The 25,971-nt window shown below is 39.9% G+C and overlaps 1 protein-coding gene across 1 annotated transcript in view; it reads right to left on the bottom strand.

The window, feature by feature from the left end:
* The window catches only part of pitpnm3 (PITPNM family member 3), a 120,154-nt gene that overhangs the window by 16,367 nt on the left and 77,816 nt on the right, over positions 1-25,971 (bottom strand). Inside the window, exons 5-9 of the mRNA XM_060944006.1 lie at positions 25,245-25,465; positions 6,179-6,368; positions 5,101-5,223; positions 4,570-4,754; positions 2,806-2,960 (exon numbers count right to left, since the gene is read on the bottom strand). Of these exons, the coding sequence (XP_060799989.1) occupies positions 2,806-2,960; positions 4,570-4,754; positions 5,101-5,223; positions 6,179-6,368; positions 25,245-25,465 (874 nt within the window). The remainder of the gene's footprint in view (positions 1-2,805; positions 2,961-4,569; positions 4,755-5,100; positions 5,224-6,178; positions 6,369-25,244; positions 25,466-25,971) is intronic.

Below are 25,971 nucleotides of genomic sequence, written 5' to 3' on the forward strand. Positions count from 1 at the left end.
TGGAAAGAAAAAAGTATGGCGAAGGCGTGGTACAGCTCATGATCCAAAGCATACCACATCATCTGTAAAACATGGTGGAGGCAGTGTGATGGCTTGGGCATGCATGGCTGCCAGTGGCACTGGGTCACTAGTGTTTATTGATGATGTGACACAGGACAGAAGCAGCCGGATGAATTCTGAGGTATTCAGAGACGTACTGTGTGCTCAAATCCAGCCAAATGCAGCCAAACTGATTGGTCTGCGTTTCATAATACAGATGGACAATGACCCAAAACATAAAGCCAAAGCAACCCAGGAGTTTATTAAAGCAAAGAAGTAGAATATTCTTGAATGGCCAAGTCAGTCACCTGATCTCAACCCAATTGAACATGCATTTGACTTGTTAAAGACTAAACTTCAGACAGAAAAGGCCCACAAACAAACAGCAACTGAAAACCGCTGCAGTAAAGGCCTGGCAGAGCATTAAAAAGGAGGAAACACAGCGTCTGGTGATGTCCATGAGTTCAAGACTTCAGGCAGTCATTGCCAACAAAGGGTTTTCAACCAAGTATTAGAAATGAACATTTTATTTACAATTATTTAATTTGTCCAATTACTTTTGAGCCCCTGAAATGAAGGGATTGTGCTTAAAAAATGCTTTAGTTCCTCACATTTTTATGCAATCATTTTGTTCAACCCACTGAATTAAAGCTGAAAGTCTGAACTTCAACTGCATCTGAATTGTTTTGTTCAAAATTCATTGTGGTAATGTACAGAACCAAAATTAGAAAAATGTTGTCTCTGTCCAAATATTTATGGACCTAACTGTATACTTCAATGAAAAATTGTACAAACACCGCAAGATCAAATGTCAAAACTGAGACAATTTATTGTTATTTGAAAAAAATATATGTTCATTTTGAATTTGATGCACACCCCGTTAAAATGATGGGTTTTTTTGATGTAAAAAATGAGACCACGATAAATAATTTCAAAACTTTTCCCACCTTTAATGTGACCTATAACCTGTACAATTCAATTGAAAAACAAACAAACCTGCTCAGGGGAAAAACATAAATAAAAAATGTACAATAAACTGGTTGCATAAGTGTGCACACCCTTAAACTAATACTTTGTTGAAGCATCTTTTGATTTAATTACAGCATTCAGTCTTTTTGGGTTCACGCCTACCATCAATTAGCATGACTCTGATTAACCCCAAATAAAGTTCAGACATTTACTCAGTTGCATCCTCCAGCAAAAGCCAGGGTTCACAGAGAGCTTACAAAGATAAGCAACACGTTTAAAAAAAAAAAGTTGGGACGGGGCACTGTGTTACATCACCTCTACTTTTAACAATACTCTAACATTTGGCAACTGAGGAGGCCAGTTGCTGTGGTTTTGAAAGAGAAATGTTGTCCCATTCTTGCCTGATAGACAATTTTAACTGCTCAACAGTTCGGTGTCTCTTTTGTAGTATTTTTTGTTTCATAATGCACCAAATGTTTTCAGTGGGAGACAGGTCTGGATGGGAGACAGGTCTGGATTGCAGGCAGGCCAGTTTAGCTCATGGACTCTTTTATTATGGAGCCATGCAGCTATAATATGTACAGAATGTGGTTTGGCATTGTCTTACTGAAATAAGCAAGGCTTTCCCTGAAAAAGACGTCATCTAGATGGCAGCTTGTTGCTCCAAAACCTGTAGATATCATTCAGAATTAATGGTATCTTCCAAGATGTGCAAGCTACCCATGCCATGTGAACTAATGCACCCCATACCATCATGGATGCTGGGTTTTTAACTGTGTGCTGATAACAAATTGGATGGTCCCTCTACTCTTTAGCCCAGAGGATGTGGAAAAAGAATTTCAAATTTCAATTCATCAGACCACAGGACAGTTTTCCACGTCACCTCAGTCCATTGTAAATGAGCTCAGGCCAAGAGAAGGCGGCGGTGTTTCTGGATATTGTTTATAGATTGGTTCTTGTTTGAATGGTATAATTTTAACTTGCATTTGTGGATGCAGTGACAAACTGTGTTCACAGATGACGGTTTTCAGAAGTGTTCCTGAACCCATGCAGCAGTTTCCACTACAGGGTCGGGTCTGTTTTTAATACATTGTTGCTTGAGGGCTAGAATATTGGTTTTTGGCCTTATCCCTGGCACATCTCCAGCTTCTTTGAATCTTTTAATGATATTATGTACCATAGATGATGCCACCCCCAAATTCTTTGCAATTTTACATTGAGGAATGTTGTTCTTAAATTGTTGCACTATTTGCCTGTGTAGTCTTTCACAGAATGGTGAACTCCTCCCCATCTTTACTTCTGAGAGACTCCACCTCTCTGTGATGCTCTTTTTATACCCAGTCATGTTACTGACCTGTTGCCAATTAACCTAGTTATTTGTGAGATGTTCCACCAGGTGCTTTTTTAACATTACACAACATTTTCAGTCTTTTGTTGTCCCTGTCCCAACTTTTCTGAAACTTGTTGTTGGCATTAAATTCAAAACAAGTATATATTTTTCAAAAAACAATAAGATTTCTCAGTTTCAGCATGTGATATGTTGCGAAATATAGGGTTTCCATGATTTGCAAATCATTGCTTTCTGTTTTTTGTTTACATTTTATACAGCGTCCCAACTTTTTGGAAAGCAGGTTGTAGAAAAATGTAATAAAATTGAAGGCTAGCCACTGTAATATGGTGACAGCACTGCAATTCACTCTTCTGGAACAGCAAGACTGTCTGCCAGGTGTAAGCTAACAATGCATGGAGAGGACAAGATGCTACAGGCTGTGTGGTACTTTAGTATGACGCACTCACCTTCAACCGAAGGAAGAACAGTTCGTCTCATTGCTAACACTAGTCCAAGTGGACAGCCTAGCAGGAAACAATCTGACACCTCGAAGTCAAAACGACCTGGATACAACATTGGACTGCTTCCTCCAGGGCTTAGGTCTCTTCCATCCTGAACTAGACTACACACACACACACACACTTAATGTTTGTATAAATCAGCTCTATGTAAAGAATGTGGTTTTATGGCTAGTGTTTTTACCAAAGATAAGCAACACAGAATAATAGTTTGATAATAACATAATAAATAAGTTTTGCATAAAAAATCATCACATACAGTACATTAAAGGTTCTAATGAAAACAATAATAAGGTGGGTGTTAAGCCACCTTAAGGTCAGGCATGAAACCAAAACAAAATCCTGGCAGTGACATCATTGGTTTGGCATTTTAATAAAGAAAGTGAGATGGATTTTTTCTTAAGGCTACAGTCACACTACAGCTCGTGATGGTTTATCAGTGAAAATGAGGCGTTTGGTGGTGATGCTTCCCTGAGCTTCAGGAAGTATTCCCAAACCCATCTGTGAGTATTCACTGCTTAGTTTGCCAATGAAAACATCACCACCAAATTTCAATGCATGCACTGAAATTTTTCACTACGTTTTTGGCCACTCACAAGGCAGAGACACACCAAAAAACAACTCATTTAGCTCGGAGAACATTCACCATGCAGCACACAATTGGTGGTGATGCTACCAATTTTTCATCACTGAGTATTCACAAACCCATCGTGAGCTGTAGTGTGACCAAGGCCTAGCTTTCTTAATTTTAATTTCATCCTCACCTACCAACCAAGCCCCAAGAATGCAAAGACAGGTGCCCTGTCATGGAAACCTTATACAGTATATCAAAGATGGAGAGTCAGTCAGAGAGCAACTTCGCATCAATTCAAGTCCTGGTCATTCAGCAGGCTGAATATTGATGACTTTGTGATTTCCCATTATTTGCTATGATCAACACCAGTTAATCTCCAAGCCATGGTCTCCAATTATAGAGATTCATATTGAGTCTATGCCCAACTCGTCATTTCTTCTGTAACTATCCAATCTTGTGAAGCAGAGTTTGAGAATTAGCATCTATGCTTTTCCAGCTCACAACTCCAGATAGCCCTTTCCAGAGGCACTGATGATAAGGTACAAGAGGGCATGGAAAAGAGCTCAAGTGGCCAAGAGATTAGCCTCTGCTTTTCAGCAGCATCAGGGAAACCGTTAGCGAAGCCTGGAATTGGCTCTCATGTGCATTCTACAATGAGCATCCACATTGTTCTGGGCTGCCAAGCGTCAGGCACATAGGAGAGGTTGGTGTCACACTTCTGGCACCCAATGCCATGTGCCTCACTACTGCAAGGAATCCCCAAGAGCAGCATTAGTCTACGTCACAGAGAATCTCAGGCAAGTGCATGAAATTTCAAAACAGCAGTAAATGCACATACTGCATATTTATACTAGCACAGATGGTATAAGGCTGCAGAAAGCAGATGGGCCGCATAATGGCAGGGTAGAGGAGACTGACGAAGTCACTGAGACCATGGCCAAGTGCCAGCTACACACATATGCTCAGGCTTATCAAACTAAATTGATGTATGCAGTTGATTTAAATGCTTGTATGCAATTTTGAGAAAATGTAACATAAAAGGAAGTATTCTTATCTTGTAGCTGTGACATAGCTGTGACAAGAACGTTCCATAATTTTCTGAGGAAAACATGAGACTTTGTTGTGTTTGTGAAGCTTACCTGCTGAGAATTGGATTTTGCTGGCTCTTGGATGAGTCAATAGCGCACGAATCACTCTGTTTGCGTGTGAGCCGTTTCCTCCTCACGCGACTCCCATCAGGAGCTGAGATGTCAGTGTTGCTTTTGCTGAGTCGCTTACTGGAGCGTAGACCCAAGTTGGTCTCTTCTAGAAGCCCTGGGTTATTCTGTGTTGGAACGGAGTATACAATACAGCTGGGAAAAAAGAATCACCGCTAAAAGTAACACTTTTACCTAAGTACAAAAAAAAAAAAAATCCAATTCTGGAACCTACTTCTTAGAGCACTGTAATTCAGTTACTAAAAAAGTCATATTGGGATAGGGTGCTTCTGAGAACTGAAATCAAAAGTGGATTAAAAGAAAATTTATACTGAAACCAGAAAACAATAACTACTTACCTGAGGTAATGGATAGACAAGAGGGGAGGGAAACAACTTTGGAGTGGGTTGAAGTAAAACTTACAGCCAAGATCCAGCTTCAAACTACATAGTAGTTTTAGCATGAAATACATACCCTTAGGCTCTCCATGCTGTTGTGTCTCTCTGTGTGACTCGGACTGTCATGTTGTGGGCTGTTGCTGAAACAGAGTGCATCAAAACATAGCACGCCACCCACACAGTCACCCAACAGACACACCTGATCAACAACACACACACACACACACACACACACACACACGTCAGAACCTACAGCAAAAGCAGTGTGCTCTACAACAAAACTCCACAGTAGGAGATCTTAGTTGTGGCCACAGCTCAATAGGACTGTCAATAACCTTAATTGCAGCAACAAAATAACTGTTGTGGCGTCTTAATTACTGATTTGTCACGCTGTAACTATGCTTGGAATTCATTTGGATTCAGGAAAAGTCTATGAAAACACACTGGCAAATTCAGAGCCTAATCTCAGATGAGTATGTTTTTTGTTTTTTCTTGATCAGAAGGTTAATTTGTTAGTCATGTAGGTTCCAACTGTTTTGGTCCGCTCAGGTGATGCACACTGAATATAAATATAAACCAGAGTGTCAGCGACGCAGTAGCTCACACAGCCATACCATGAGAAACCAGACTCGTTTATAATTAGATAAGTTGTTCTTCATGAGAACGATTACAACATTTTGATCTTCCAAACAAAACAATTAAAATCAAAATCCAGTGAAAACTCAGGGAGGAGTAGCGATTTTTGTGACTTGTGAATGGATGAAGGATGCCGCGTGATGGCAATAGCTCACCGGGCTATGGCCGTGTGAGCTAACAAAGAACACTTCCTCTAGAAATCACTTGTGCATCCTAAATTAACCAATCGTGTATTACTGCAATTATCAAGTGGACTAAGAAACCAGGACAAATTAAGGGAGTTCTTCCCCACTGTGGAGTGACTCATGACTCATCAGTGGTGACTCACATACCCCCATCAAATTCTCCCCATTACTACTGTAATGAAGGTTGCCTTTTAATGCTATACCTAGACCAGTTTAGAACAGCTTCTCAGTACCACAGCTCTGTCTATTATGAGATATATAATAAAAGCTAGTATAATAATAATAAGTCTGAAAAAAAAGCTAAATCTGCTTTCTAATCCACAGAAGACAAACCTGGCCAGTGAAACCTTGTCCTTCAGGGGACTGCAGGAAGCTGTGGTAAACCTGATTGGCTTGGGCGATAACTACTGCCACAGCATCCTGGTAGTGCGGTGCTGCAATAGCAAGGAGGGGAAGTGCTGCCAGTGGAAGGTGATCCACACTGCTTGACACACAGCTCTCATCATAACTGTAAGGGTTCAGGCTGTAACAGAAACAGAGATAGAGGTCATGTAAACAAAACAAAGCAAGTTGCTATAAATCTTGCAAATGCAACTCTGATCACGAGATGCCAGCCTTGGGTAAAACACTGATAGCACTATTTTGCCTTCTTATCAAAACTCAATCTGGTGGGACAAAATTGAAAGATTTCCTTGCTCAGAGAGATGAAGTTAGAGACAATGTCTAAGCCAGAGACTGGGTCTCCTCCAAGCCTTTTATACCCTTTAAAGTCATGTCAAACACATGTAGCATGTAGCTTATGTCTCTTTCTATTTTCCTTCCAAATTTAAGAATATTTATTCAAGATCATGCAACAATGCAGCTTGATGTTCTTCCCAGCATGTCTCATGTAAAGTATGTGCAAGGTTTGAGATATGAAGTATGTGTTCTCTGTGATGCAATGGCCTAATGGTTAGAGAAGCAGCTTTAGGACCAAGATGTTGCTGGTTTGATTCCCTGGACCAGCAGGAATGGCTGAAGTGCCCTTGAGCAAGACACCTAACTGCTCCCCAGGCTGCTTTGCGTATGTTGCTCTGGATAACAGCGTCTGCTAAATGCCAGTCACATGATGATGTTTCTTTTTAGTGTTTAAGTTTTTATGACGGGTGGCATGGTGGTGTAGTGGTTAGCGCTGTCGCCTCACAGCAAGAAGGTCCGGGTTTGAGCCCTGTGCCCGGCGAGGGCTTTTCTGTGTGGAGTTTGCATGTTCTCCCCGTGTCCACGTGGGTTTCCTCCGGGTGCTCTGGTTTCACCCACAGTCCAAAGACATGCAGGTTAGGTTAACTGGTGACTCTAAATTGACTGTAGGTGTGAATGTGAATGTGAATGGTTGTCTGTGTCTATGTGTCAGCCCTGTGATGACCTGGCGACTTGTCCAGGGTGTACCCCGCCTTTCGCCCGTAGTCAGCTGGGATAGGCTCCAGCTTGCCTGCGACCCTGTAGAAGGATAAAGCGGCTAGAGATAATGAGATGAGAAGTTTTTATGACATTGTAAATTGTGGAAGACTATGTATGCATTGTCACTACATATAATTGTTATAACATAAAATTACTAACCAGTTTTAAAACTTTGTGGCCAAAAATAAAAAATAAAAATCTAGAGTCCTGGATAAATTTACACTTTAGCCACACCATTAAAACAGCTCTGCTCTGATCACTGCTTGCAACGCCACTAGCAGTGCAATGAATTACTCAGTACAACAATCACAAAACTGGTTTTAAAAAACCCACACACATCAATCCAAACTCATTAGTTTTACTCATTTTTATTAAGGCTGAAATTTCACAAGTCTCCCTTGTTTGAGTCAAGTCAGGGCAACATGCAACTCAAGTATAACAATTCCAAGTCCTTAACTTGAGACCTTATTGTTACTTCCAAGTACTACATTTTTGGATGTATGTTTTATATCCCAGGAGAATTAGGCTTCTTGGCTCAATGATTAATAAATATCAAAATGTGATACAGACATTTTGCTCTCTCTTAAATGCAGGCTGCAGTTGAAGTCTCTGTGCAGCTGTATGGCTCAGCAGAAGGAAGAACTTCAGAAACCCTTTATCTGTTCATCAGCCCTAGCTTTGAATGAGGTGCGCAGTTGGAATCATGTGTAAGCAGGATCACCTTTCTGATATAAATTAAAGCTGAAGATCAGCCTTCGCTCACAGTGCTCATTATTCATTTTAATTTTTACCTTTCACAATACAACCCTCCACGTGCTACTTCTTAAACATTTCAAAAAGACATCAGACAGCAAACTCACATTACTCTGGTATCATCTCTCTAAGCAAGTGGACCACAAGATTGAATCCTGACGATGCCACAGCCATCCATGTCTGGGAGCCAATTAATTAATATTGGTCTATTTCTCAGAGGAAGAATGTGTTAGCCTTCACTTACCCCAGTTGGTAGTTATTGTATGATAGGAGAGAGCTGGTTGGTGGATGGGAATTGGCAGGTGACCAAACCGGGGAGAATAAATGGGAGGAAAATTGTATCTGGAGCAAGCCTTGATATTTTAAATGGCCAATAAAGGTACCTTTTTTTTTGGCTGCCCATTTAACATCTTGGTGAGAGCAATGGTCAGTTTTCCTGACATTAAGTCACTGGTGGGACAAGGGCAAAGCACAGATAATAATATTCTGTAAACAGCAGAACCAAAGCCTTAAAAGTAAAAAAAAAGAAAAAAAGAAAAAAAAAAGATGGGCCTCAAAAAAGAAATCCTTGAGGAAAGGTACAACAATAGATCAAATTTCACTTATACAACTGAAATGAGTTTTGTTTTTGTTTTGTTTTTTAAAGAATTTGTTAGAAGAATGAGGTAAGGGTGCCCTGGTATGAGTCAGGTATTCCCAGCTGAAAAACATGGACTCCCCAACTGCTATTTTTAGAACCTGGCTAGAAAATGAGCCAGGAGAAATGAGGCACCTCTATCACCTAAGACTCCACGATGACAATGAAACAAAGGACCCACAAAAAATGCATTCATTTGCAATTTTATTTTATGAGAACCTATCAGTCAGAGGCTTGTGATAACTCTGTAGCTGCTGAGCTCCTCTCAGAGGAAGACAGATGGGATTTAAAAATCCCATTGACTTTCGCTGAGATAACAAGAGCTGTGTGAAAACAGAACAATGGTAAGTCACATGGGGTGGATGCCTTTCAGCAGAATTCTGCAACAGTTTCTAGAACTTAATTGGCCCTAACATGTATGATGTCATGTCTGCGAGTATTCATGAAAAGATTCAGGAGACCTTGACTTCTTTTTTGTCATCCTGTATCTGTGTTGATTTTAAAATATTATCAAAAGCATTGATGTACATATCAATCATAATACATGAAAACCAGACTTACTGCAATCCTAATTAACTATTTTTGATATCTTGTATGCCATCACCTTTGAGCCTTATAGCCTCATTAGACAAACGGTTTCACAGGTTTGCGGCTGCTGATTTTCCAGAGTTGGCTCAAGTTAAATTAACAGTTTATGTGGATGATGTGTCTGTTTTATCACAAACTCAGACATGATAAATTTATCCAATCTATCAAAAATCTACATCTGCCCACATTAATAAGGCAAATCTTTAATTTTGGGGGAACGGAGAAAACAGGACCTTATTAGTGCTCAGAAAAAGAAGAAGCCTGAGAAGCCTCTGAATTTAACCCATCTGAAGCAGTGAACACATGACTGAGCAATGAGCGCACACACATACCCAGAGTAGTGAGCTGCTATGCTAGAGCACCCAGGAAGCAGTTGGGAGTTTGGTGCCTTGCTCAAGGGCACTTCAGCATGATACAGAGAGAGGGGAAAGTGCTATTTGTTCACACAACTTCCCTCACATTTTTCCTGCTGGTCCCGGGAATCAAGCTGCTGACCTTTTGGACTCAAGGCTGCTTCTCTAACCTTCAGGCCATGGTTGCCCCATAACAATGCAACTGGACCAAGGACTGTTTTAGAATTGTCGGAGTCCTCTTGGGATTGATGAATATATGAAGAAGAACTAAGATGACTAAGCAGATCATGTTATAAAACAGCTAGACAGATGGAAATGTATCCTCCCACAGCTATCTTACAGAGAAAAGGCCCATGTTGTTAATAATATAAAAGCTTCAATATTCTGGGATAAATGTTTAAATTGTGGACACCTCTGATGCCTTGCTTATATGTATTCAAGTCTTTTGTCAAGTTTGTCATGAGAATCACTGCTGGCTTCCTCCAGGAGAGTTACAGTGGTGCTTGAAAGTTTGTGAACCCTTTAGAATTTTCTATATTTCTTTCTCTGTATTCCCTATTATTCCCGACTATTGCACCATTCCCTTGTTTTGTTTGTTTGTTTGTTTTGTGTATACGCTTTAATCCGTGTTGTACTATGAAAGCTAAGTGGTACCGGAGTCAAATTCCTCATGTGTTCGCATACCTGGCAATAAAAGTGTTTCTGATTCTGATTCATAAATATGACCTAAAACATCATCAGATTTTCACACAAGTCCTAAAAGTAGATAAAGAGAACCCAGTTAAACAAATGAGACAAAAATATTAGACTTGGTCATTTATTTATTGAGGAAAATGATCCAATATTACATATCTGTGAGTGGCAAAAGTATGTGAACCTTTGCTTTCAGTATCTGGTGTGACCCCCTTGTGCAGCAGTAACTGCAACTAAACGTTTCCGGTAACTGTTGATCAGTCCTGCACACCGGCTTGGAGGAATTTTAGCCCATTCCTCCGTACAGAACAGCTTCAACTCTGGGATGTTGGTGGGTTTCCTCACATGAACTGCTCGCTTCAGGTCCTTCCACAACATTTCAATTGGATTAAGGTCAGGACTTTGACTTGGCTATTCCAAAACATTAACTTTATTCTTCTTTAACCATTCTTTGGTAGAATGACTTGTATGCTTAGGGTCGTTGTCTTGCTGCATGACCCACCTTCTCTTGAGATTCAGTTCATGGACAGATGTCCTGACATTTTCCTTTAGAATTCGCTGGTATAATTCAGAATTCATTGTTCCATCAATGATGGCAAGCCATCCTGGCCCAGATGCAGCAAAACAGGCCCAAACCATGATACTACCACCACCATGTTTTACAGATGGGTTAAGATTCTTATGCTGGAATGCAGTGTTTTCCTTTCTCCAAACATAACGCTTCTCATTTAAACCAAAAAGTTTTATTTTGGTCTCATCCATCCACAAAACATTTATCCAATAGCCTTCTGGCTTGTCCATGTGATCTTTAGTAAACTGCAGACGAGCAGCAGTGTTCTTTACGGAGAGCAGTGGCTTTCTCCTTGCAACCCTGCCATGCACACCATTGTTGTTCAGTGTTCTGATGGTGGACTCATGAACATTAACATTAGCCAATATGAGAGTGGCCTTCAGTTGCTTAGAAGTTACCCTGGGGTCCTTTGTGACCTCACCGCCTATTACACGCCTTGCTCTTGGAGTGATCTTTGTTGGTTGACCACTCCTGGGGAGGGTAACAATGGTCTTGAATTTCCTTCATTAATACACAATCTGCCTGACTGTGGATTGGTGGAGTCCAAACTCTTTAGACATGGTTCTATAACCTTTTCCAGCCTGATGAGCATCAACAACGCTTTTTCTGAGGTCCTCAGAAATCTCCTTTGTTCGTGCCATGATACACTTCCACAAACATGTGTTGTGAAGATCAGACTTTGATAGAGCCGTTCTTTAAATAAAACAGGGTGCCCACTCACACCTGATTGTCATCCCATTGATTGAAAACACCTGACTCTAATTTCACCTTCAAATTAACTGCTAATCCTAGAGGTTCACATATTTTTGCCACTCACAGATATGCAATATTGGATCATTTTCCTCAGTAAATAAATGACCAAGTATAATATTTTTGTCTCATTTGTTTAACTGGGTTCTCTTTATCTACTTTTAGGACTTGTGTGAAAATCTGATGATGTTTTAGGTCATATTCATGCAGAAATATAGAAAATTCTAAAGGGTTCACAAACTTTCAAGCACCACTGTATATATTTCAGCAGCATTTCAGAATCAGAAACACTTTATTGCCAGGTATGTGGACACACACGAGGAATTTGACTCCGGTTTCACTTAGCTCTCATAGTACAAAACAGATAAAAAGCGTATACACAAAACAAACAAAAAAACAACAACAACAAAAAAAAAGGGGGGGGGGGTGCAATAGGTGCATAGTGCAAAGTAATCCAGGTAAGTCAAGTATGAAATAGATAAATAAATATAAAGTACACAGTGTGCACAGAATGATGAGTGTTCAGATATTTTACAAGTGATATTACTGATATATGAGTCTGGATTTTAGCTGTTTATCACAGAAAGGATTTTCTGTTTTGGTGCAATATGGTACATAGTGCAAAGATGAAATAAATAAGTATAAATATAATATCAGTAACAGTGAGCACAGAATGTCTGTATGAGTGTGCAGATATTTTGCAAGTGATATTACTGATATATGAATCCGGATTTTAGCTGTTCATCACAGAGACAGCCTGAGGGAAGAAACTATTCTTGTGTCTGGTTGTTTTTGCATACAGTGATCTATATCGCCTCCCAGAGGGGAGAAGTTCAAACAGTTTGTGACCAAGGTGTGATGGGTCCGCAGAGATGTTACCTGCCCGTTTCCTGACTCTGGACAGATACAGGTCTTGGATGGAGGGCAGGTTGACACCAATAATTTTCTCTGCAGACCTTATTGTCCGTTGCAGTCTGTTCTTCTCCTGTTTGGTGACCAATCCAAACCAAACAGTGATGGAAGAGCAAAGAACAGACTGAATGATGGCAGTGTAGAATTGTGTCAGCAGCTCCTTAGGCAGGTTGAGCTTTCTGAGCTGGCGCAGAAAGTACAACCTCTGCTGAGCCTTTTTGATGATAGTGACTGTGTTGGTCTCCCACTTCAAGTCCCGAGAGATTGTGGAACCCAGAAACCTGAAGCTTTTAACAGCAGTCACAGTGTTATTGGTGATGGTGATTTCCATCTTGTGGACACTTGTTTCTGTCAGAGTTTAGTTGTGTCTATTTCCATAACAAAGTCTGATTGATGTACAAGAACCAGGGGTCTCATTTATTAACTTTGCATCTGCATAGCTTTTTGTGTAAACAATGTATACCTGACCACAAATATACAGGAATGCTTTGATAAATGAGATCTCGTGTTAATATAGCACTATTTAGCCACTCAGTCCCACTAGACAGGGTATATTCTATATTTGTGTGAATACGTACATGCAGGAAGATGGTCTTGTAATGACACAATAAGCTGTTTTCCATACAGATGCCTAAATTATCCTATGACTGCACATCTGCCACATCCTGTTGAACTCGAAAGAAGTGAAAAAACATAAAAGAGAAAAATAGACCAATGGGAAAATGTAGATTAATGAGGAAACTTATGGGGTTTTTCCACTACCAACGCGGCTGAGTTGGGCTGAGCCGTGCCGTGCTGAGTTGGGCTGAGTCGAGCTGAGTGGGGCTGTTGGGGTTGCATTTCGACTACAACCGGGCTGAACCATGCTGGCTGGAAGTGGGTGGACACATTGGGTGGAGTTAGCGAAAGTGGGTGGACGTCACGTGATGTCGTTAGGCGGCACAAACAGTGACATCAGTGACCTTTTAAGCGGTAGTCTCACGGCCCGGATAGTAAACAATAAACATGTAGGACATGGAGTCGTTAGTGTTGCTGGTCTTGGTGCTGTGGCTTGTTGTCACCGACAACACCAACAGATACTGGCAAGAACGTATAGATGAGGCGAGGCGCATAAGGCTTCAGAAAGAGAGGGAACTTCTTCAATTCCTTCTCAATGAAGACGACGAGGACACAGATCTTCTTCTTCTTCGTCGTAATTCTTCTTCTTCCGGGTTTACGGTGTTTACAGATCCCAGTGTGCTTGTGGGGCATGTGTGGGCATGTGAGGACACTCCTCCTCACCAATCAGTGCACAGGGGAGTGTCTCCTCACGCCCCTAGCCCCACTCGGCTCGGTTGGGCTCATTTCAGCCCAACTCCAAAACCATGCGAGTTTTGGGTGCTGAGTAAGGCTGAAGTGAGCTCAGTCGTGCTGCTCTGAGGTAGTCAAAACGTGAGCCGTGTTGGGCTGAAGTGAGCTGAAAAAGGGTAGTGGAAAAGGCCCATAAGGTACTGAGCTTAAATTGATTTTCTTTTTTACATTCCTACAGTGGGCGGCACGGTGGTGTAGTGGTTAGCGCTGTCGCCTCACAGCAAGAAGGTCCGGGTTCGAGCCCCGTGGCCGGTGAGGGCCTTTCTGTGCGGAGTTTGCATGTTCTCCCCATGTCCGCGTGGGTTTCCTCCGGGTGCTCCGGTTTCACCCACAGTCCAAAGACATGCAGGTTAGGTTAACTGGTGACTCTAAATTGACCGTAGGTGTGAATGTGAGTGTGAATGGTTGTCTGTGTCTATGTGTCAGCCCTGTGATGACCTGGTGACTTGTCCAGGGTTTCCCTGCCTTTCGCCCATAGTCAGCTGGGATAGGCTCCAGCTTGCCTGCGACCCTGTAGAAGGATAAAGCGGCTAGAGATAATGAGATGAGATGAGACATTCCTACAGTGACTCCTTCTACAATATCTGCCATCACTGACACCATCTTCATATAATGGTCAGTAATAGAGAGATGCATTTTGTGTCTTCTGTACTTTGAAAGACAAAACCTTCAAAGCTTTAGAAATGCAGCATGCTGAGCTCTCTGCTTGGATGCTCTACATGTGATATCTGTCAGCTCTCAAAATAGCCAAGCTTTAGCTGAGATTGAGTAAGACAATCAATATCACCCTTTTAGATGGGCCAAAACGTGCTGGAGGCTTACAAGGTTAACCTGTTATCATGATTAACTCATTAATGGATAACAAACGACTGTGATGTTAAACTTTAATCCACTAACCGTAGCATATACTCAGCAATACTCCCAAATAACCACTCCAGATAGTGTGCATATGTGAGTATGTAATCTGCATTTATGTCTCAACAAATTTGCAACAACCTTTTTGGCTAATTGGGCAAATGTCAGCACATCATGTTTTTTATCACTGCTTAATTAACATAACCTTTTAGAAGCATCATTTAGCTCGACAGCACATGACTGACTACCATCAGAAACTGAAGTCTTCCCAATTAGCAAACAAGCTACATGATACATGTTGCTCATGTTGTGCCTACATCATAAGGACAAGTGTATGCTATCTAGAACGCTTTGTGTCTGTCTCTGAGAACTGAGACTGTTGTATGTTAGAGATTATCCATTACTTCTCCAGGGGGTTCAGTCTTCTGCTGAGTTAGGAAAAAGCCATGTGGATGCCTATTTGCATTAATTAATAGCTTTATTCTCTTTTACTGTTGTGATACTTCCATAAGAGTAAACTAGCACAAACTGGAAAAAGAAAGCTCATAGAAATAAGACTGCCTGCTTGAAAAGTGGGTTTTGAGTTGAGGTTGAGACTGCCACCACTTTCACATCAGGAAACTGGATAAGTTGGATACTATAATAGTGACAAAAAAAAGATACACACCTCCAACAACACACTTCCATTTACACAACTGGGGGACATATCAGGCAAAAGCTCTTTCTTAAACTTGAGGTGCATCAGGTAAATGACCTCATTTACATTTGATGCTACAGGTTCATCTACACTAAGAGTGTATCTTTTTATGTGTAATATTGTCTGCAATTGTTGGTGAAGATGTTAGATACATTCAGCACATTGTGGCTGCAAAGAGCCATCAGCCATTTTTCACTTCATCCCAAAGACGGTCAGTCAGGTTCAGAGCTGGTAGATTAAGACCAATGAATCAAGAGAAACTGCTGTATCCCTGCAACCATTGAGTGATATATACAGTGGTGCTTGAAAGTTTGTGAACCCTTTAGAATTTTCTATATTTCTGCATAAATATGACCTAAAACATCATCAGATTTTCACACAAGTCCTAAAAGTAGATAAAGAGAACCCAGTTAAACAAATGAGACAAAAATATTATACTTGGTCATTTATTTATTGAGGAAAATTAGTCAATACGACATATGTGTGAGTGGCAAAAGTATGTGAACCTTTAGGATTAGCAGTTAATTTGAAGGTGAAATTAGAGTCAGGTGTTTTCAATCAATGGGATGACAATCAGGTGTGAGTGGGCACCCTGTTTTATTTAAAGAACAGGGATCTATCAAAGTCTGATCTTCACAACACATGTTTGTGGAAGTGTATCATGGCACGAACAAAGGAGATTTCTGAGGATCTCAGAAAAAGCGTTGTTGATGCTCATCGGGCTGGAAAAGGTTACAAAGCCATCTCTAAAGAGTTTGGACTCCACCATTTCACAGTCAGACAGATTGTGTACAAATGGAGGAAATTCAAGACCATTGTTACCCTCCCCAGGAGTGGGCGACCAACAAAGATCACTCCAAGATCAAGGCGTGTAATAGGCGGTGAGGTCACAAAGGACCCCAGGGTAACTTCTAAGCAACTGAAGGCCTCTCTCACATTGGCTAATGTTAATGTTCATGAATCCACCATCAAAAGAACATTGAACAACAATGGTGTGCATGGCAGGGTTGCAAGGAGAAAGCCACTGCTCTCCGTAAAGAACACTGCTGCTCGTCTGCAGTTTACTAAAGATCACATGGACAAGCCAGAAGGCTATTGGATAAATGTTTTGTGGATGGATGAGACCAAAATAGAACTTTTTGGTTTAAATGAGAAGCGTTATGTTTGGAGAAAGGAAAACATTGCATTCCAGCATAAGAACCTTATCCCATCTGTGAAACATGGTGGTGGTAGTATCATGGTTTGGGCCTGTTTTGCTGCATCTGGGCCAGGACGGCTTGCCATCATTGATGGAACAATTAATTCTGAATTATACCAGTGAATTCTAAAGGAAAATGTCAGGACATCTGTCCATGAACTGAATCTCAAGAGGAGGTGGGTCATGCAGCAAGACAACAACCCTAAGCACACACGTCGTTCTACCAAAGGATGGTTAAAGAAGAATAAAGTTAATGTTTTGGAATGGCCAAGTCAAAGTCCTGACCTTAATCCAATCGAAATGTTGTGGAAGGACCTGAAGCGAGCAGTTCATGTGAGGAAACCCACCAACATCCCAGAGTTGAAGCTGTTCTGTACGGAGGAATGGGTTAAAATTCCTCCAAGCCGATGTGCAGGACTGATCAACAGTTACCGGAAACGTTTAGTTGCAGTTATTGCTGCACAAGGGGGTCACACCAGATACTGAAAGCAAAGGTTCACATACTTTTGCCACTCACAGATATGTAATATTGGATCATTTTCCTCAATAAATAAATGGCCAAGTATAATATTTTTGTCTCATTTGTTTAACTGGGTTCTCTTTATCTACTTTTAGGATTTGTGTGAAAATCTGATGATGTTTTAGGTCATATTTATGCAGAAATATGGAAAATTCTAAAGGGTTCACAAACTTTCAAGCACCACTGTACATGCTTGGTGACATGGTAGATTATCATGCTTGGGGTCCATATGAGTGTAAATAAACTGCACCAATGAAGGTATGAACTTGGTTACCAACAATGTTCACCATGCATACATCATACCTTTCAAACTTCCTCCAATGGATATCAGCTGTACTAATTTGTACTAGGAAAGCATTCTGCACATTATCACACTGTCAGGAATCCAGGAATCTGTAAAATATGCCTGGAACCATGCATTCTTGTTTTTCGCTTCATCACCTAACCTGATCTTCAGTTGCTGTAATAATCCATTGAAGGTAGTGTATTCTGGGATGACACTCCAATTTGGCACAACACCACTTGTCCAGTGTCCACAGTGACCCTGATCAGAATCAAGCGCCTGGGTGCACATCAATGAACAAATGAACATATCAAACATTCACACTAATATTGAATTCAGATATTATTGCCTGGATGTGACCTGCCTGCTTACTTGCACAATTTTTGCCATTCACCTTTGTCCTTTATGATCCACAAGCTGTTTTTGTCCATCATATCACAAACCACTGGCATTCTTCTGTACTTGCACTGTTCTTGATAATGACAACCTTCAAGTGGTTATGCATTAATAGCCTCAGAATACTGCTAAAATTGCCATGTCTAGTGCCATCTATTATGGCACATTTAAAGTCATTAACTGAGCATAGTCCTGAGCTTAAAGCTAGGATAGGAAATTTATTTTAGAAGCCTTTTTTGTTACATTTCTTTTAATTCTCTTTACATCCTGACAGCTGTGAATACATCAAATGCTCTGACAATAAAAAGAAAAAAAATCTGTCATCTGTGGCAGTAGCAGGGCTGTAAAAAACCTGTCCAATCATTTCATTCGGTCCACATGAAATGTTTGGATAGTCTACCTGCCTGCCTACCTACCTACCAACCTACACACCTACCTGAGCGTACTCTGCCCGTGCACTCACTGCATGTGGCCAGAGTCTTCCACAAGGCTAGGCAGACATATTGCGAGCATGACAGCTGTGAGTACTAACAATAGCTATGTTCGTTTGTGGCAGTGGGGGCGTGGTCAAGTGCCGGTCTGTGACAGGATGGCGGAGTCAGGGAAGGTAAGTGGCAGAATCACTACACCTGAGGGCAATTAACCTGTGTTTGTGTGTCTTCCCAGTGACTGTGCCCTACTTAAGGAGGGAGAGCGAGAGCAGAGGGAGCTCATTCCCGAACCAGACGCCGGTCGTGTGTGTGTGTGTGTCTGTTTTGTCTAAAGTTGTTCACTGAAAAGTGTGGCAATAAAAGCCCTATTTTCGAACCTGATCTCTGTCCTGCCGTCTTCTGTGCTCCACCTACCCTTACGAACCGTTACATCGTTATTTACATTTATTATGATAATGTTAGTTGTTTTCATCCATGTAAATGAGACATGAGGTAGTGGTATATGACAATGATGCGCTACACTCGTCTCCCCAACGCTTTCTCATAGACTTGTCCTCCACCAGTAGTCAGGCAGTGCACGTTCATGTGTTTTGGAGGAGTGGCTTTGAAGGAAGGCCTGAAGCAGGGAGGGAGATTTTTCAGTTGGATACTTTCAAAATCTAGCTTACTCCTGTTAATTTCTCCAATGTTGCCTATCCTACCTTTATGTCTTACATTTATCATATGTTCATTCAGTGCTCTTCAGTAAGCATTTTATCCTGTTCAAGGTTACTCTGGATGGGAGCCTACCCTGGGAACAATGGGCTCAAGGCAGGATGGGATGCCAATCCATCACAAAGCAAGCAATAATAAATGTTTCATTACTTTCATTTTCCAAAGACATAATGTTTCCTTACAATACACTGAAAGTTCCTGTCAGGATTCTCATTCCAACCATTAACATCTCAAACTACAACAAATGGAAACATGACAGCACAATTAATGAGGGGGGAAAGGAATAGAGCTCTCAAAAACTGCAACACAGAACACAAAGATGCTCTTGAAAAAAACTGCTAAAGTTGGCATTTAGAAAGAACATTATTATTTTAGGCAGAAACTATTAGAAACTGGCAATTACAATCATTTTAACCATAAGTGTTTAATTGGGCTACCTAATTATGTATGAATTTGTACAACCCCAAATCAGAAAAAGTTGGGACAGTATGGGAAAATGCAAATTTAAAAAAAAAGAAAGAAAGCAGTGATTTCTAAATTTACTTTGACTTGTATTTCATTGTAGACAGTATGAACCCAAGATATTTTATGTTTTGTCTGGTAAACTTCATTTCCTTTGTTATTATACTGTACATCCATTCCTGTGTTTCAGCCCTGCAACACATTCCAAAAAAGTTGGGACAGAAGAAATTTAGGGCTAGTACTGAGAAAAACTATTAAATAATATCCCAACTTTTTCTGATATGGGGTTGTATATTCTTCCTATGCATAACAATCCCTGCATAACATAAGAACAGTCCTGCATATTGCACATTGTGCTCTGAAGAGTTCTGTGGCTTTTCACCCTCTGTTAATAGTCTCCAGCAGAAAGATAGTAAAGTGGGATATTAAATTAGCCTGTTTGTAGGAAGCTTGTATTTTAAATTTTACTGACTCAATAAAGCACCACCACCAATGCATGCACAATGCATGCACCTTCATTCATCCAAAACACAATGACAATGACATAGAAGTAGACATGAGAAGAAGGTATAAATTTGTATGTGTGTTTATCGATGTCTATGTCTATTGACTTGGTTTCTAACAATTTCTAGAGAACCTTATTTTCAGTATTTCATGCCATTAAATTTGCAGGCAAATAGACATTGAATTACTGAAGCCAATTCCTTGATATATATATTCAATCTTCTCCCTCAGTCTGTTCCAAGGGTAAATAATAACCATCACAAACCAAAAGGAGAAAAAATATGTGAGATCATATTATTAATAAAGATAGCTTGTCTAATCCCTTGATTTTAGAGGAAACAAATCAGTTTCTGGGGCTTCATTAGTGGGGTAATTTTTCCTTTAGCATTATCATGAATTGACTTTACTTTGAGGTATTACTTCCACTGTGTACTTCTCATAGATCATATAAATCAAGAACATCCAAGGGGGTTTATGAGCAATGACAGAACTACTTTATAAGCATTTGTTTTTCATAAAGAGACATAAAATGGTAGACAGTAGTGAAATACAGCTTAAGGATTCTCTGCCTAATGAGAAATTGTGTTTATAGCTTTCTGTGAACACTGGTTATGGCCCGAAGGACCTACAGTACACAGAGGTTAAAAATAATTCATTAGCAGTTATATTATCCCTGTTTAATGACTGATTAATGCCCGTGTCTTTGCACATGCTTTTTATACATTTGTTTTGGCTGTGTATGCCCTGGTCTCTGTTGACCCCACAGTCATAGCAAAACAAATACATTTTTTGCTTAGCAAACTCACAACATAACATCCCAGTACATGCATGGTTATTTCTGGAGTACTGTGACAAATTTGGTGGAGGCTGTGGAACAGCTTGCTGGAAAAAGACTAGTAAAAGCTATGTGTATTACATGGGGAAGACACCGTATAATATTATTCCCACAGAGACAGTGTGTCACATAAAGGACCGGGGAAAAAAAAAGAGATGCTGAACAAGAAAACATGACCCATGAAGTCAGGAAAAAAGGATCAGAGTGAGGTTGATAATAAAGAAGAAAATCTGTCAGAGGAAGGCCAATTATATGGACAAGAACAGTAAAACAGTGTGCAGTGAAATGAAAACCATCACTACTACTAACAGTCTTACCAAATGGTGGCTCAAGGGTTTAGGCTCTAGGTTACTAATTGGAGTGTTAGGGTTCAAGACCAAGCTGCTACTGTTGGGTACTTTGGCAAGGCCCTATTGGCTCAACTTATCCACACTGACCCCACAGAGAAGTGGGGAAAAAAGATATGAAGAAGACTCTGATGACCTTTTTATATCTGGATGAAATCAGACCCATAATAAGGACTGTGTTTTTTCTCACATGCCTTTAATAACTATCCTGACTTTGTACTGGATAATTACTTCTTTCTTGTCCTGGATTATTACTCATTAAACTTCCAAAACAATACTGGATCATTTTATGTAATTTCACAGACCTTGTAAATGATACACTCATTGCTTTTCATGGATAGTTTAATGTTTATTTTAAAATTATTAACAATATTCTCTGTAATTATTGATGGGAACAGAGTACAATGAGATGTTTCCCATTAATTATTTCCAATCAGCTCCATGGCATGAATCAGTCAGCCAAATGAGCAAATGTAATCTTTTCCCAATCAGTTTTATTTGCACATCTGCATATTTCTGCCAATAAACATATCATGAATATCAAAGAGATTGAGAAATATTCCTTTATCCACCAATGGGTTTCATATAAAAAAGTTGCACTAGGTACAGATGACTAGAAGGGCTGTTTCACAATTATGGTTGTCTTTTTTGAATAACACTAACTAACTCATGTACCTAGGTCCAGTGTATATATGCTGGAGTTTCTTATACCTTATTTTACAGGGACACACTCGCCCTACCAACAGCAGTAATGTCACTTATAAGTTCTTATAAAGATGTTCGTAAGAATCAAATGCGGTCTCAGTTTTGACCTTGTGGTCTTTTCATTTAATTCTACTTTCATTAATACACTTAGATTTTACTGGTTAAATTCACAATTGCATTTTTTAGCACTAACTAGGTTTTACTTTGGGACGTATATTTAAGTGGAAGTTATATTGTTTTGTCAACTAAGTGCCTCCGACAGTATCCTCTGTCCATCAAAAATGTCTTCTCTGGAAAACTCACCATATGATGAACTTGTAAATGATTTTTAAAGAAGATATTTGTCTCTTTTAAAGCAGAATACTTTGTTGTTGCACAATTTAAAAACAGGACTTGAAACAGCTGTGAGACACATTTGCAGCAGAGCTTCACATGTGGTTGAAATGTGAGTCCGTCAAAAAGGTGTCCTCTCCAGAAAACCACAAGCATCATCACCACTTCAGTTGTTATTACAGTTACCACCATGTACACAGCAAAATCCCCAGTGTTGAATTAACACCCAGAGTGTTGATTTAACACCCTACTGTGTTTATATAGGTCCAATTGGACACAAATTAACTCTGAAAGTGTTAATTCAACACTGAGGAATTTGCTGTGTACAAACATTGCTGCACAGTACTTGACAAATTGTACTTAGAATTACATACATTTCAACAGTTTTTCAATTTGTATCCCTGACTCTTGTGAACTATAAGAAAGTGAGTCAATTTTATAAATACACTATATGCCTCTTCTCACCACAAGTAACATGCCCAGTATATGACCTGTAGCACTGAAATTCTGTGCAGTTAATTTCCATCTCAAAAGATCATTTTCTGGCAGCAGAGAACCACAAAAATCTGAGGTTTGATTTTTTAAATATATTGTAGGCCTAAAATTATTTCTTCCATTGGGTGATATTAAAAAAGTGTATACAATGCCATGAAAGATTCACTTCAACCAGCCAAATACTACAGTGGTGCTTGAAAGTTTGTGAACCCTTTAGAATTTTCTATATTTCTGCATAAATATGACCTAAAATATCATCAGATTTTCACACAAGTCCTAAAAGTAGATAAAGAGAACCCAGTTAAACAAATGAGACAAAAATATTATACTTGGTCATTTATTTATTGAGGAAAATGATCCAATATTACATATCTGTGAGTGGCAAAAGTATATGAACCTTTGCTTTCAGTATCTGGTGTGACCCCCTTGTGCAGCAATAACTGCAACTAAACGTTTCCTGTAACTGTTGATCAGTCCTGCACGCCGGCTTGGAGGAATTTTAGCCCATTCCTCCGTACAGAACAGCTTCAACTCTGGGATGTTGGTGGGTTTCCTCACACGAACTGCTTGCTTCAGGTCCTTCCACAACATTTCAATTGGATTAAGGTCAGGACTTTGACTTGGCCATTCCAAAGCATTAACTTTATTCTTCTTTAACCATTCTTTGGTAGAACAACTTGGGTGCTTAGGGTCATTGTCTTGCTGCATGACCCACCTTCTCTTGAGATTCAGTTCATGGACAGATGTCCTGACATTTCCCTTTAGAATTCACTGGTATAATTCAGAATTCATTGTTCCATCAATTATGGCAAGCCATCCTGGCACAGATGCAGCAAAACAGGCCCAAACCATGATACTACCACCACCATGTTTCACAGATGGGATAAGGTTCTTATGCTGGAATGCAGTGTTTTCCTTTCTCCAAACATAACACTTCTCATTTAAACCAAAAAGTTCTATTGTGGTCTCATCTGTCCACAAAACATTTTTCCAATAGCCTTCTGGCTTGTCCACGTTATCTTTAGCAAACTGCAGATGAGCAGCAATGTTCTTTTTGGAGAGCAGTGGCTTTCTCCTTGCAACCCTGCCATGCACACCATTGTTGTTCAGTGTTCTCCTGATGGTGGACTCATGAACATTAACATTAGCCAATGTGAGAGAGGCCTTCAGTTGCTTAGAAGTTACCCTGGGGTCCCATGTGACCTCACCGACTATTACATGCCTTGCTCATGGAGTGATCTTTGTTGGTCAACCACTCCTGGGGAGGGTAACAATGGTCTTGAATTTCTTCCATTTGTCCACAATCTGTCTGACTGTGGATGGGTGGAGTCCAAACTCTTTAGAGATGGTTTTGTAATCTTTTCCAGCCTGATGAGCATCAACAACGCTTTTTCTGAGATCCTCAGAAATCTCTTTTGTTCATGCCATGATACACTTCCATAAACATGTGTTGTGAAGCTCAGACTTTGATAGATCCCTGTTCTTTAAATAAAACAGGGTGCCCACTCACAGCTGATTGTCATCCCATTGATTGAAAACACCTTACTCTAATTTCACCTTCAAATTAACTGCTAATCCTAAAGGTTCGCATACTTTTGCCACTCACAGATATGTAATATTGGATCATTTTCCTCAATAAATAAATGATCAAGTCTAATATTTTTGTCTCATTTGTTTAACTGGGTTCTCTTTATCTACTTTTAGGACTTGTGTGAAAATCTGATGATGTTTTAGGTCATATTTATGCAGAAATATAGAAAATTCTAAAGAGTTCACAAACTTTCAAGCACCACTGTATAATTAAGCTAAAAACCCATGAATACCAGTAAATGTTGAACTATATTAATTCTTTAAAGGAGAACTGAAGTAATTTTTAAACTTGCTTTATTTCTTAATTAACGTGTTATTCAATTACGTTTTCGGTTTTAGTAACCTTATATCGTGACTCCTATTGGCAACTAATTGCAATTAAATATTATACTTATTGGCCTGTTCGGTTTTTAGCCACGTTGAATTTAGTTCGTTTGGTCCACGGCAGGCGTCGCTTATCCGTGCGATCTTCACAAGACTTGTGTGAGACTTCGAAACATGAAGTGTCAGCCAGGTGTCAGTGCCACCATTTTGAAAACTGTTTTCCAAATGAAATATTGCACAAAAATGAGTTTAAATGATGATTACTGCCTACTTTTTTCAAACTTTCCTGATTGCTATCAAAACAAACAAAACTTCCAGCTTGCTTACATCAGTATTCGACAGAGGGCACGCGCGTCTTTTGACAACGTTGGCAGATGTTGGTCACTTTGATTTCTGCTGTACGTTTTACTTCCGTCCTACGATGTCTCACACAGGTCTCAACAAATCTTGTTTACAGTCGTTGCTTTGACGTATGGACTGATATATTACATAGCATATTTCAAACACTCATAACTTGCTATAGCAGTGACAAAATAGCTGTCAGAAATGCATTCCTATATTTAATAAAATGAGATAAATAGAATTTTGATAATAAAAAAATTGCCTTCAGTTCTCCTTTAATATGGAATCCTTTTTCATGACTCTAAATCAATCTCAGTGACTCACTTGGAAACCAGGGAAAAGGCCTCTGCACACACAGCAGGACAGGGTACCAGCTTGATTAGTATGTGGTGTGTGGCAGCTTCAAAGTGCGCCTGTGACACTTTCTCCAGCACCGAGGACAGAGTGGCCACATCTGCAGCCTTTGCCCCCAGGTCACCACTGGCTAGATCCAGAATGTTCCCTCCGTGCACCACCAATATTAGCACCTGGGTCTTACATCTTGTCTAGGAGCAAAAGAGACAGGACAGTGGGCTTAGCTCAACAAATAAAAGAGACAATGGGGCTGTATTTTTTAAGAGCTGGAAAAAAAAAGAAGTGTGGTTGTGGAGACAGACATTTTGTGGGTTTTTGACCTAACAATAGGCATCATCTAAAGTCCATACCAGAGTTAAATTCTTCTGGCATTTTATCTTTTTCATTTCGTTTGGTTGGTTTCACATGGAAACATTTTCAAATACACCAGTGTACGAGAGGGTTGTTTGATTAGTCAGGAATTTAGTGTAGTGTGCTTTGATGGACAGTTCCTGTTCATTGTGATAAAGAATATTGTATCTCTGTAAGTCTTGCCAGTGTAATAATTGATGTATAACACTTATGGATTATTATGGGGCGCCATTTGTAAAAATAGTTTAACCTTTTTTTGTGTCATTTTTTCATAATTTACTACACTTTTCATACATTTAGAGATAAAATCATGCAAAAAACAGTGCTCTGTTTCCTCATATTATTT

The sequence above is a fragment of the Neoarius graeffei genome, chromosome 17, assembly GCF_027579695.1.
Source record: "Neoarius graeffei isolate fNeoGra1 chromosome 17, fNeoGra1.pri, whole genome shotgun sequence".
In the NCBI taxonomy this organism is placed as follows: domain Eukaryota; kingdom Metazoa; phylum Chordata; class Actinopteri; order Siluriformes; family Ariidae; genus Neoarius; species Neoarius graeffei.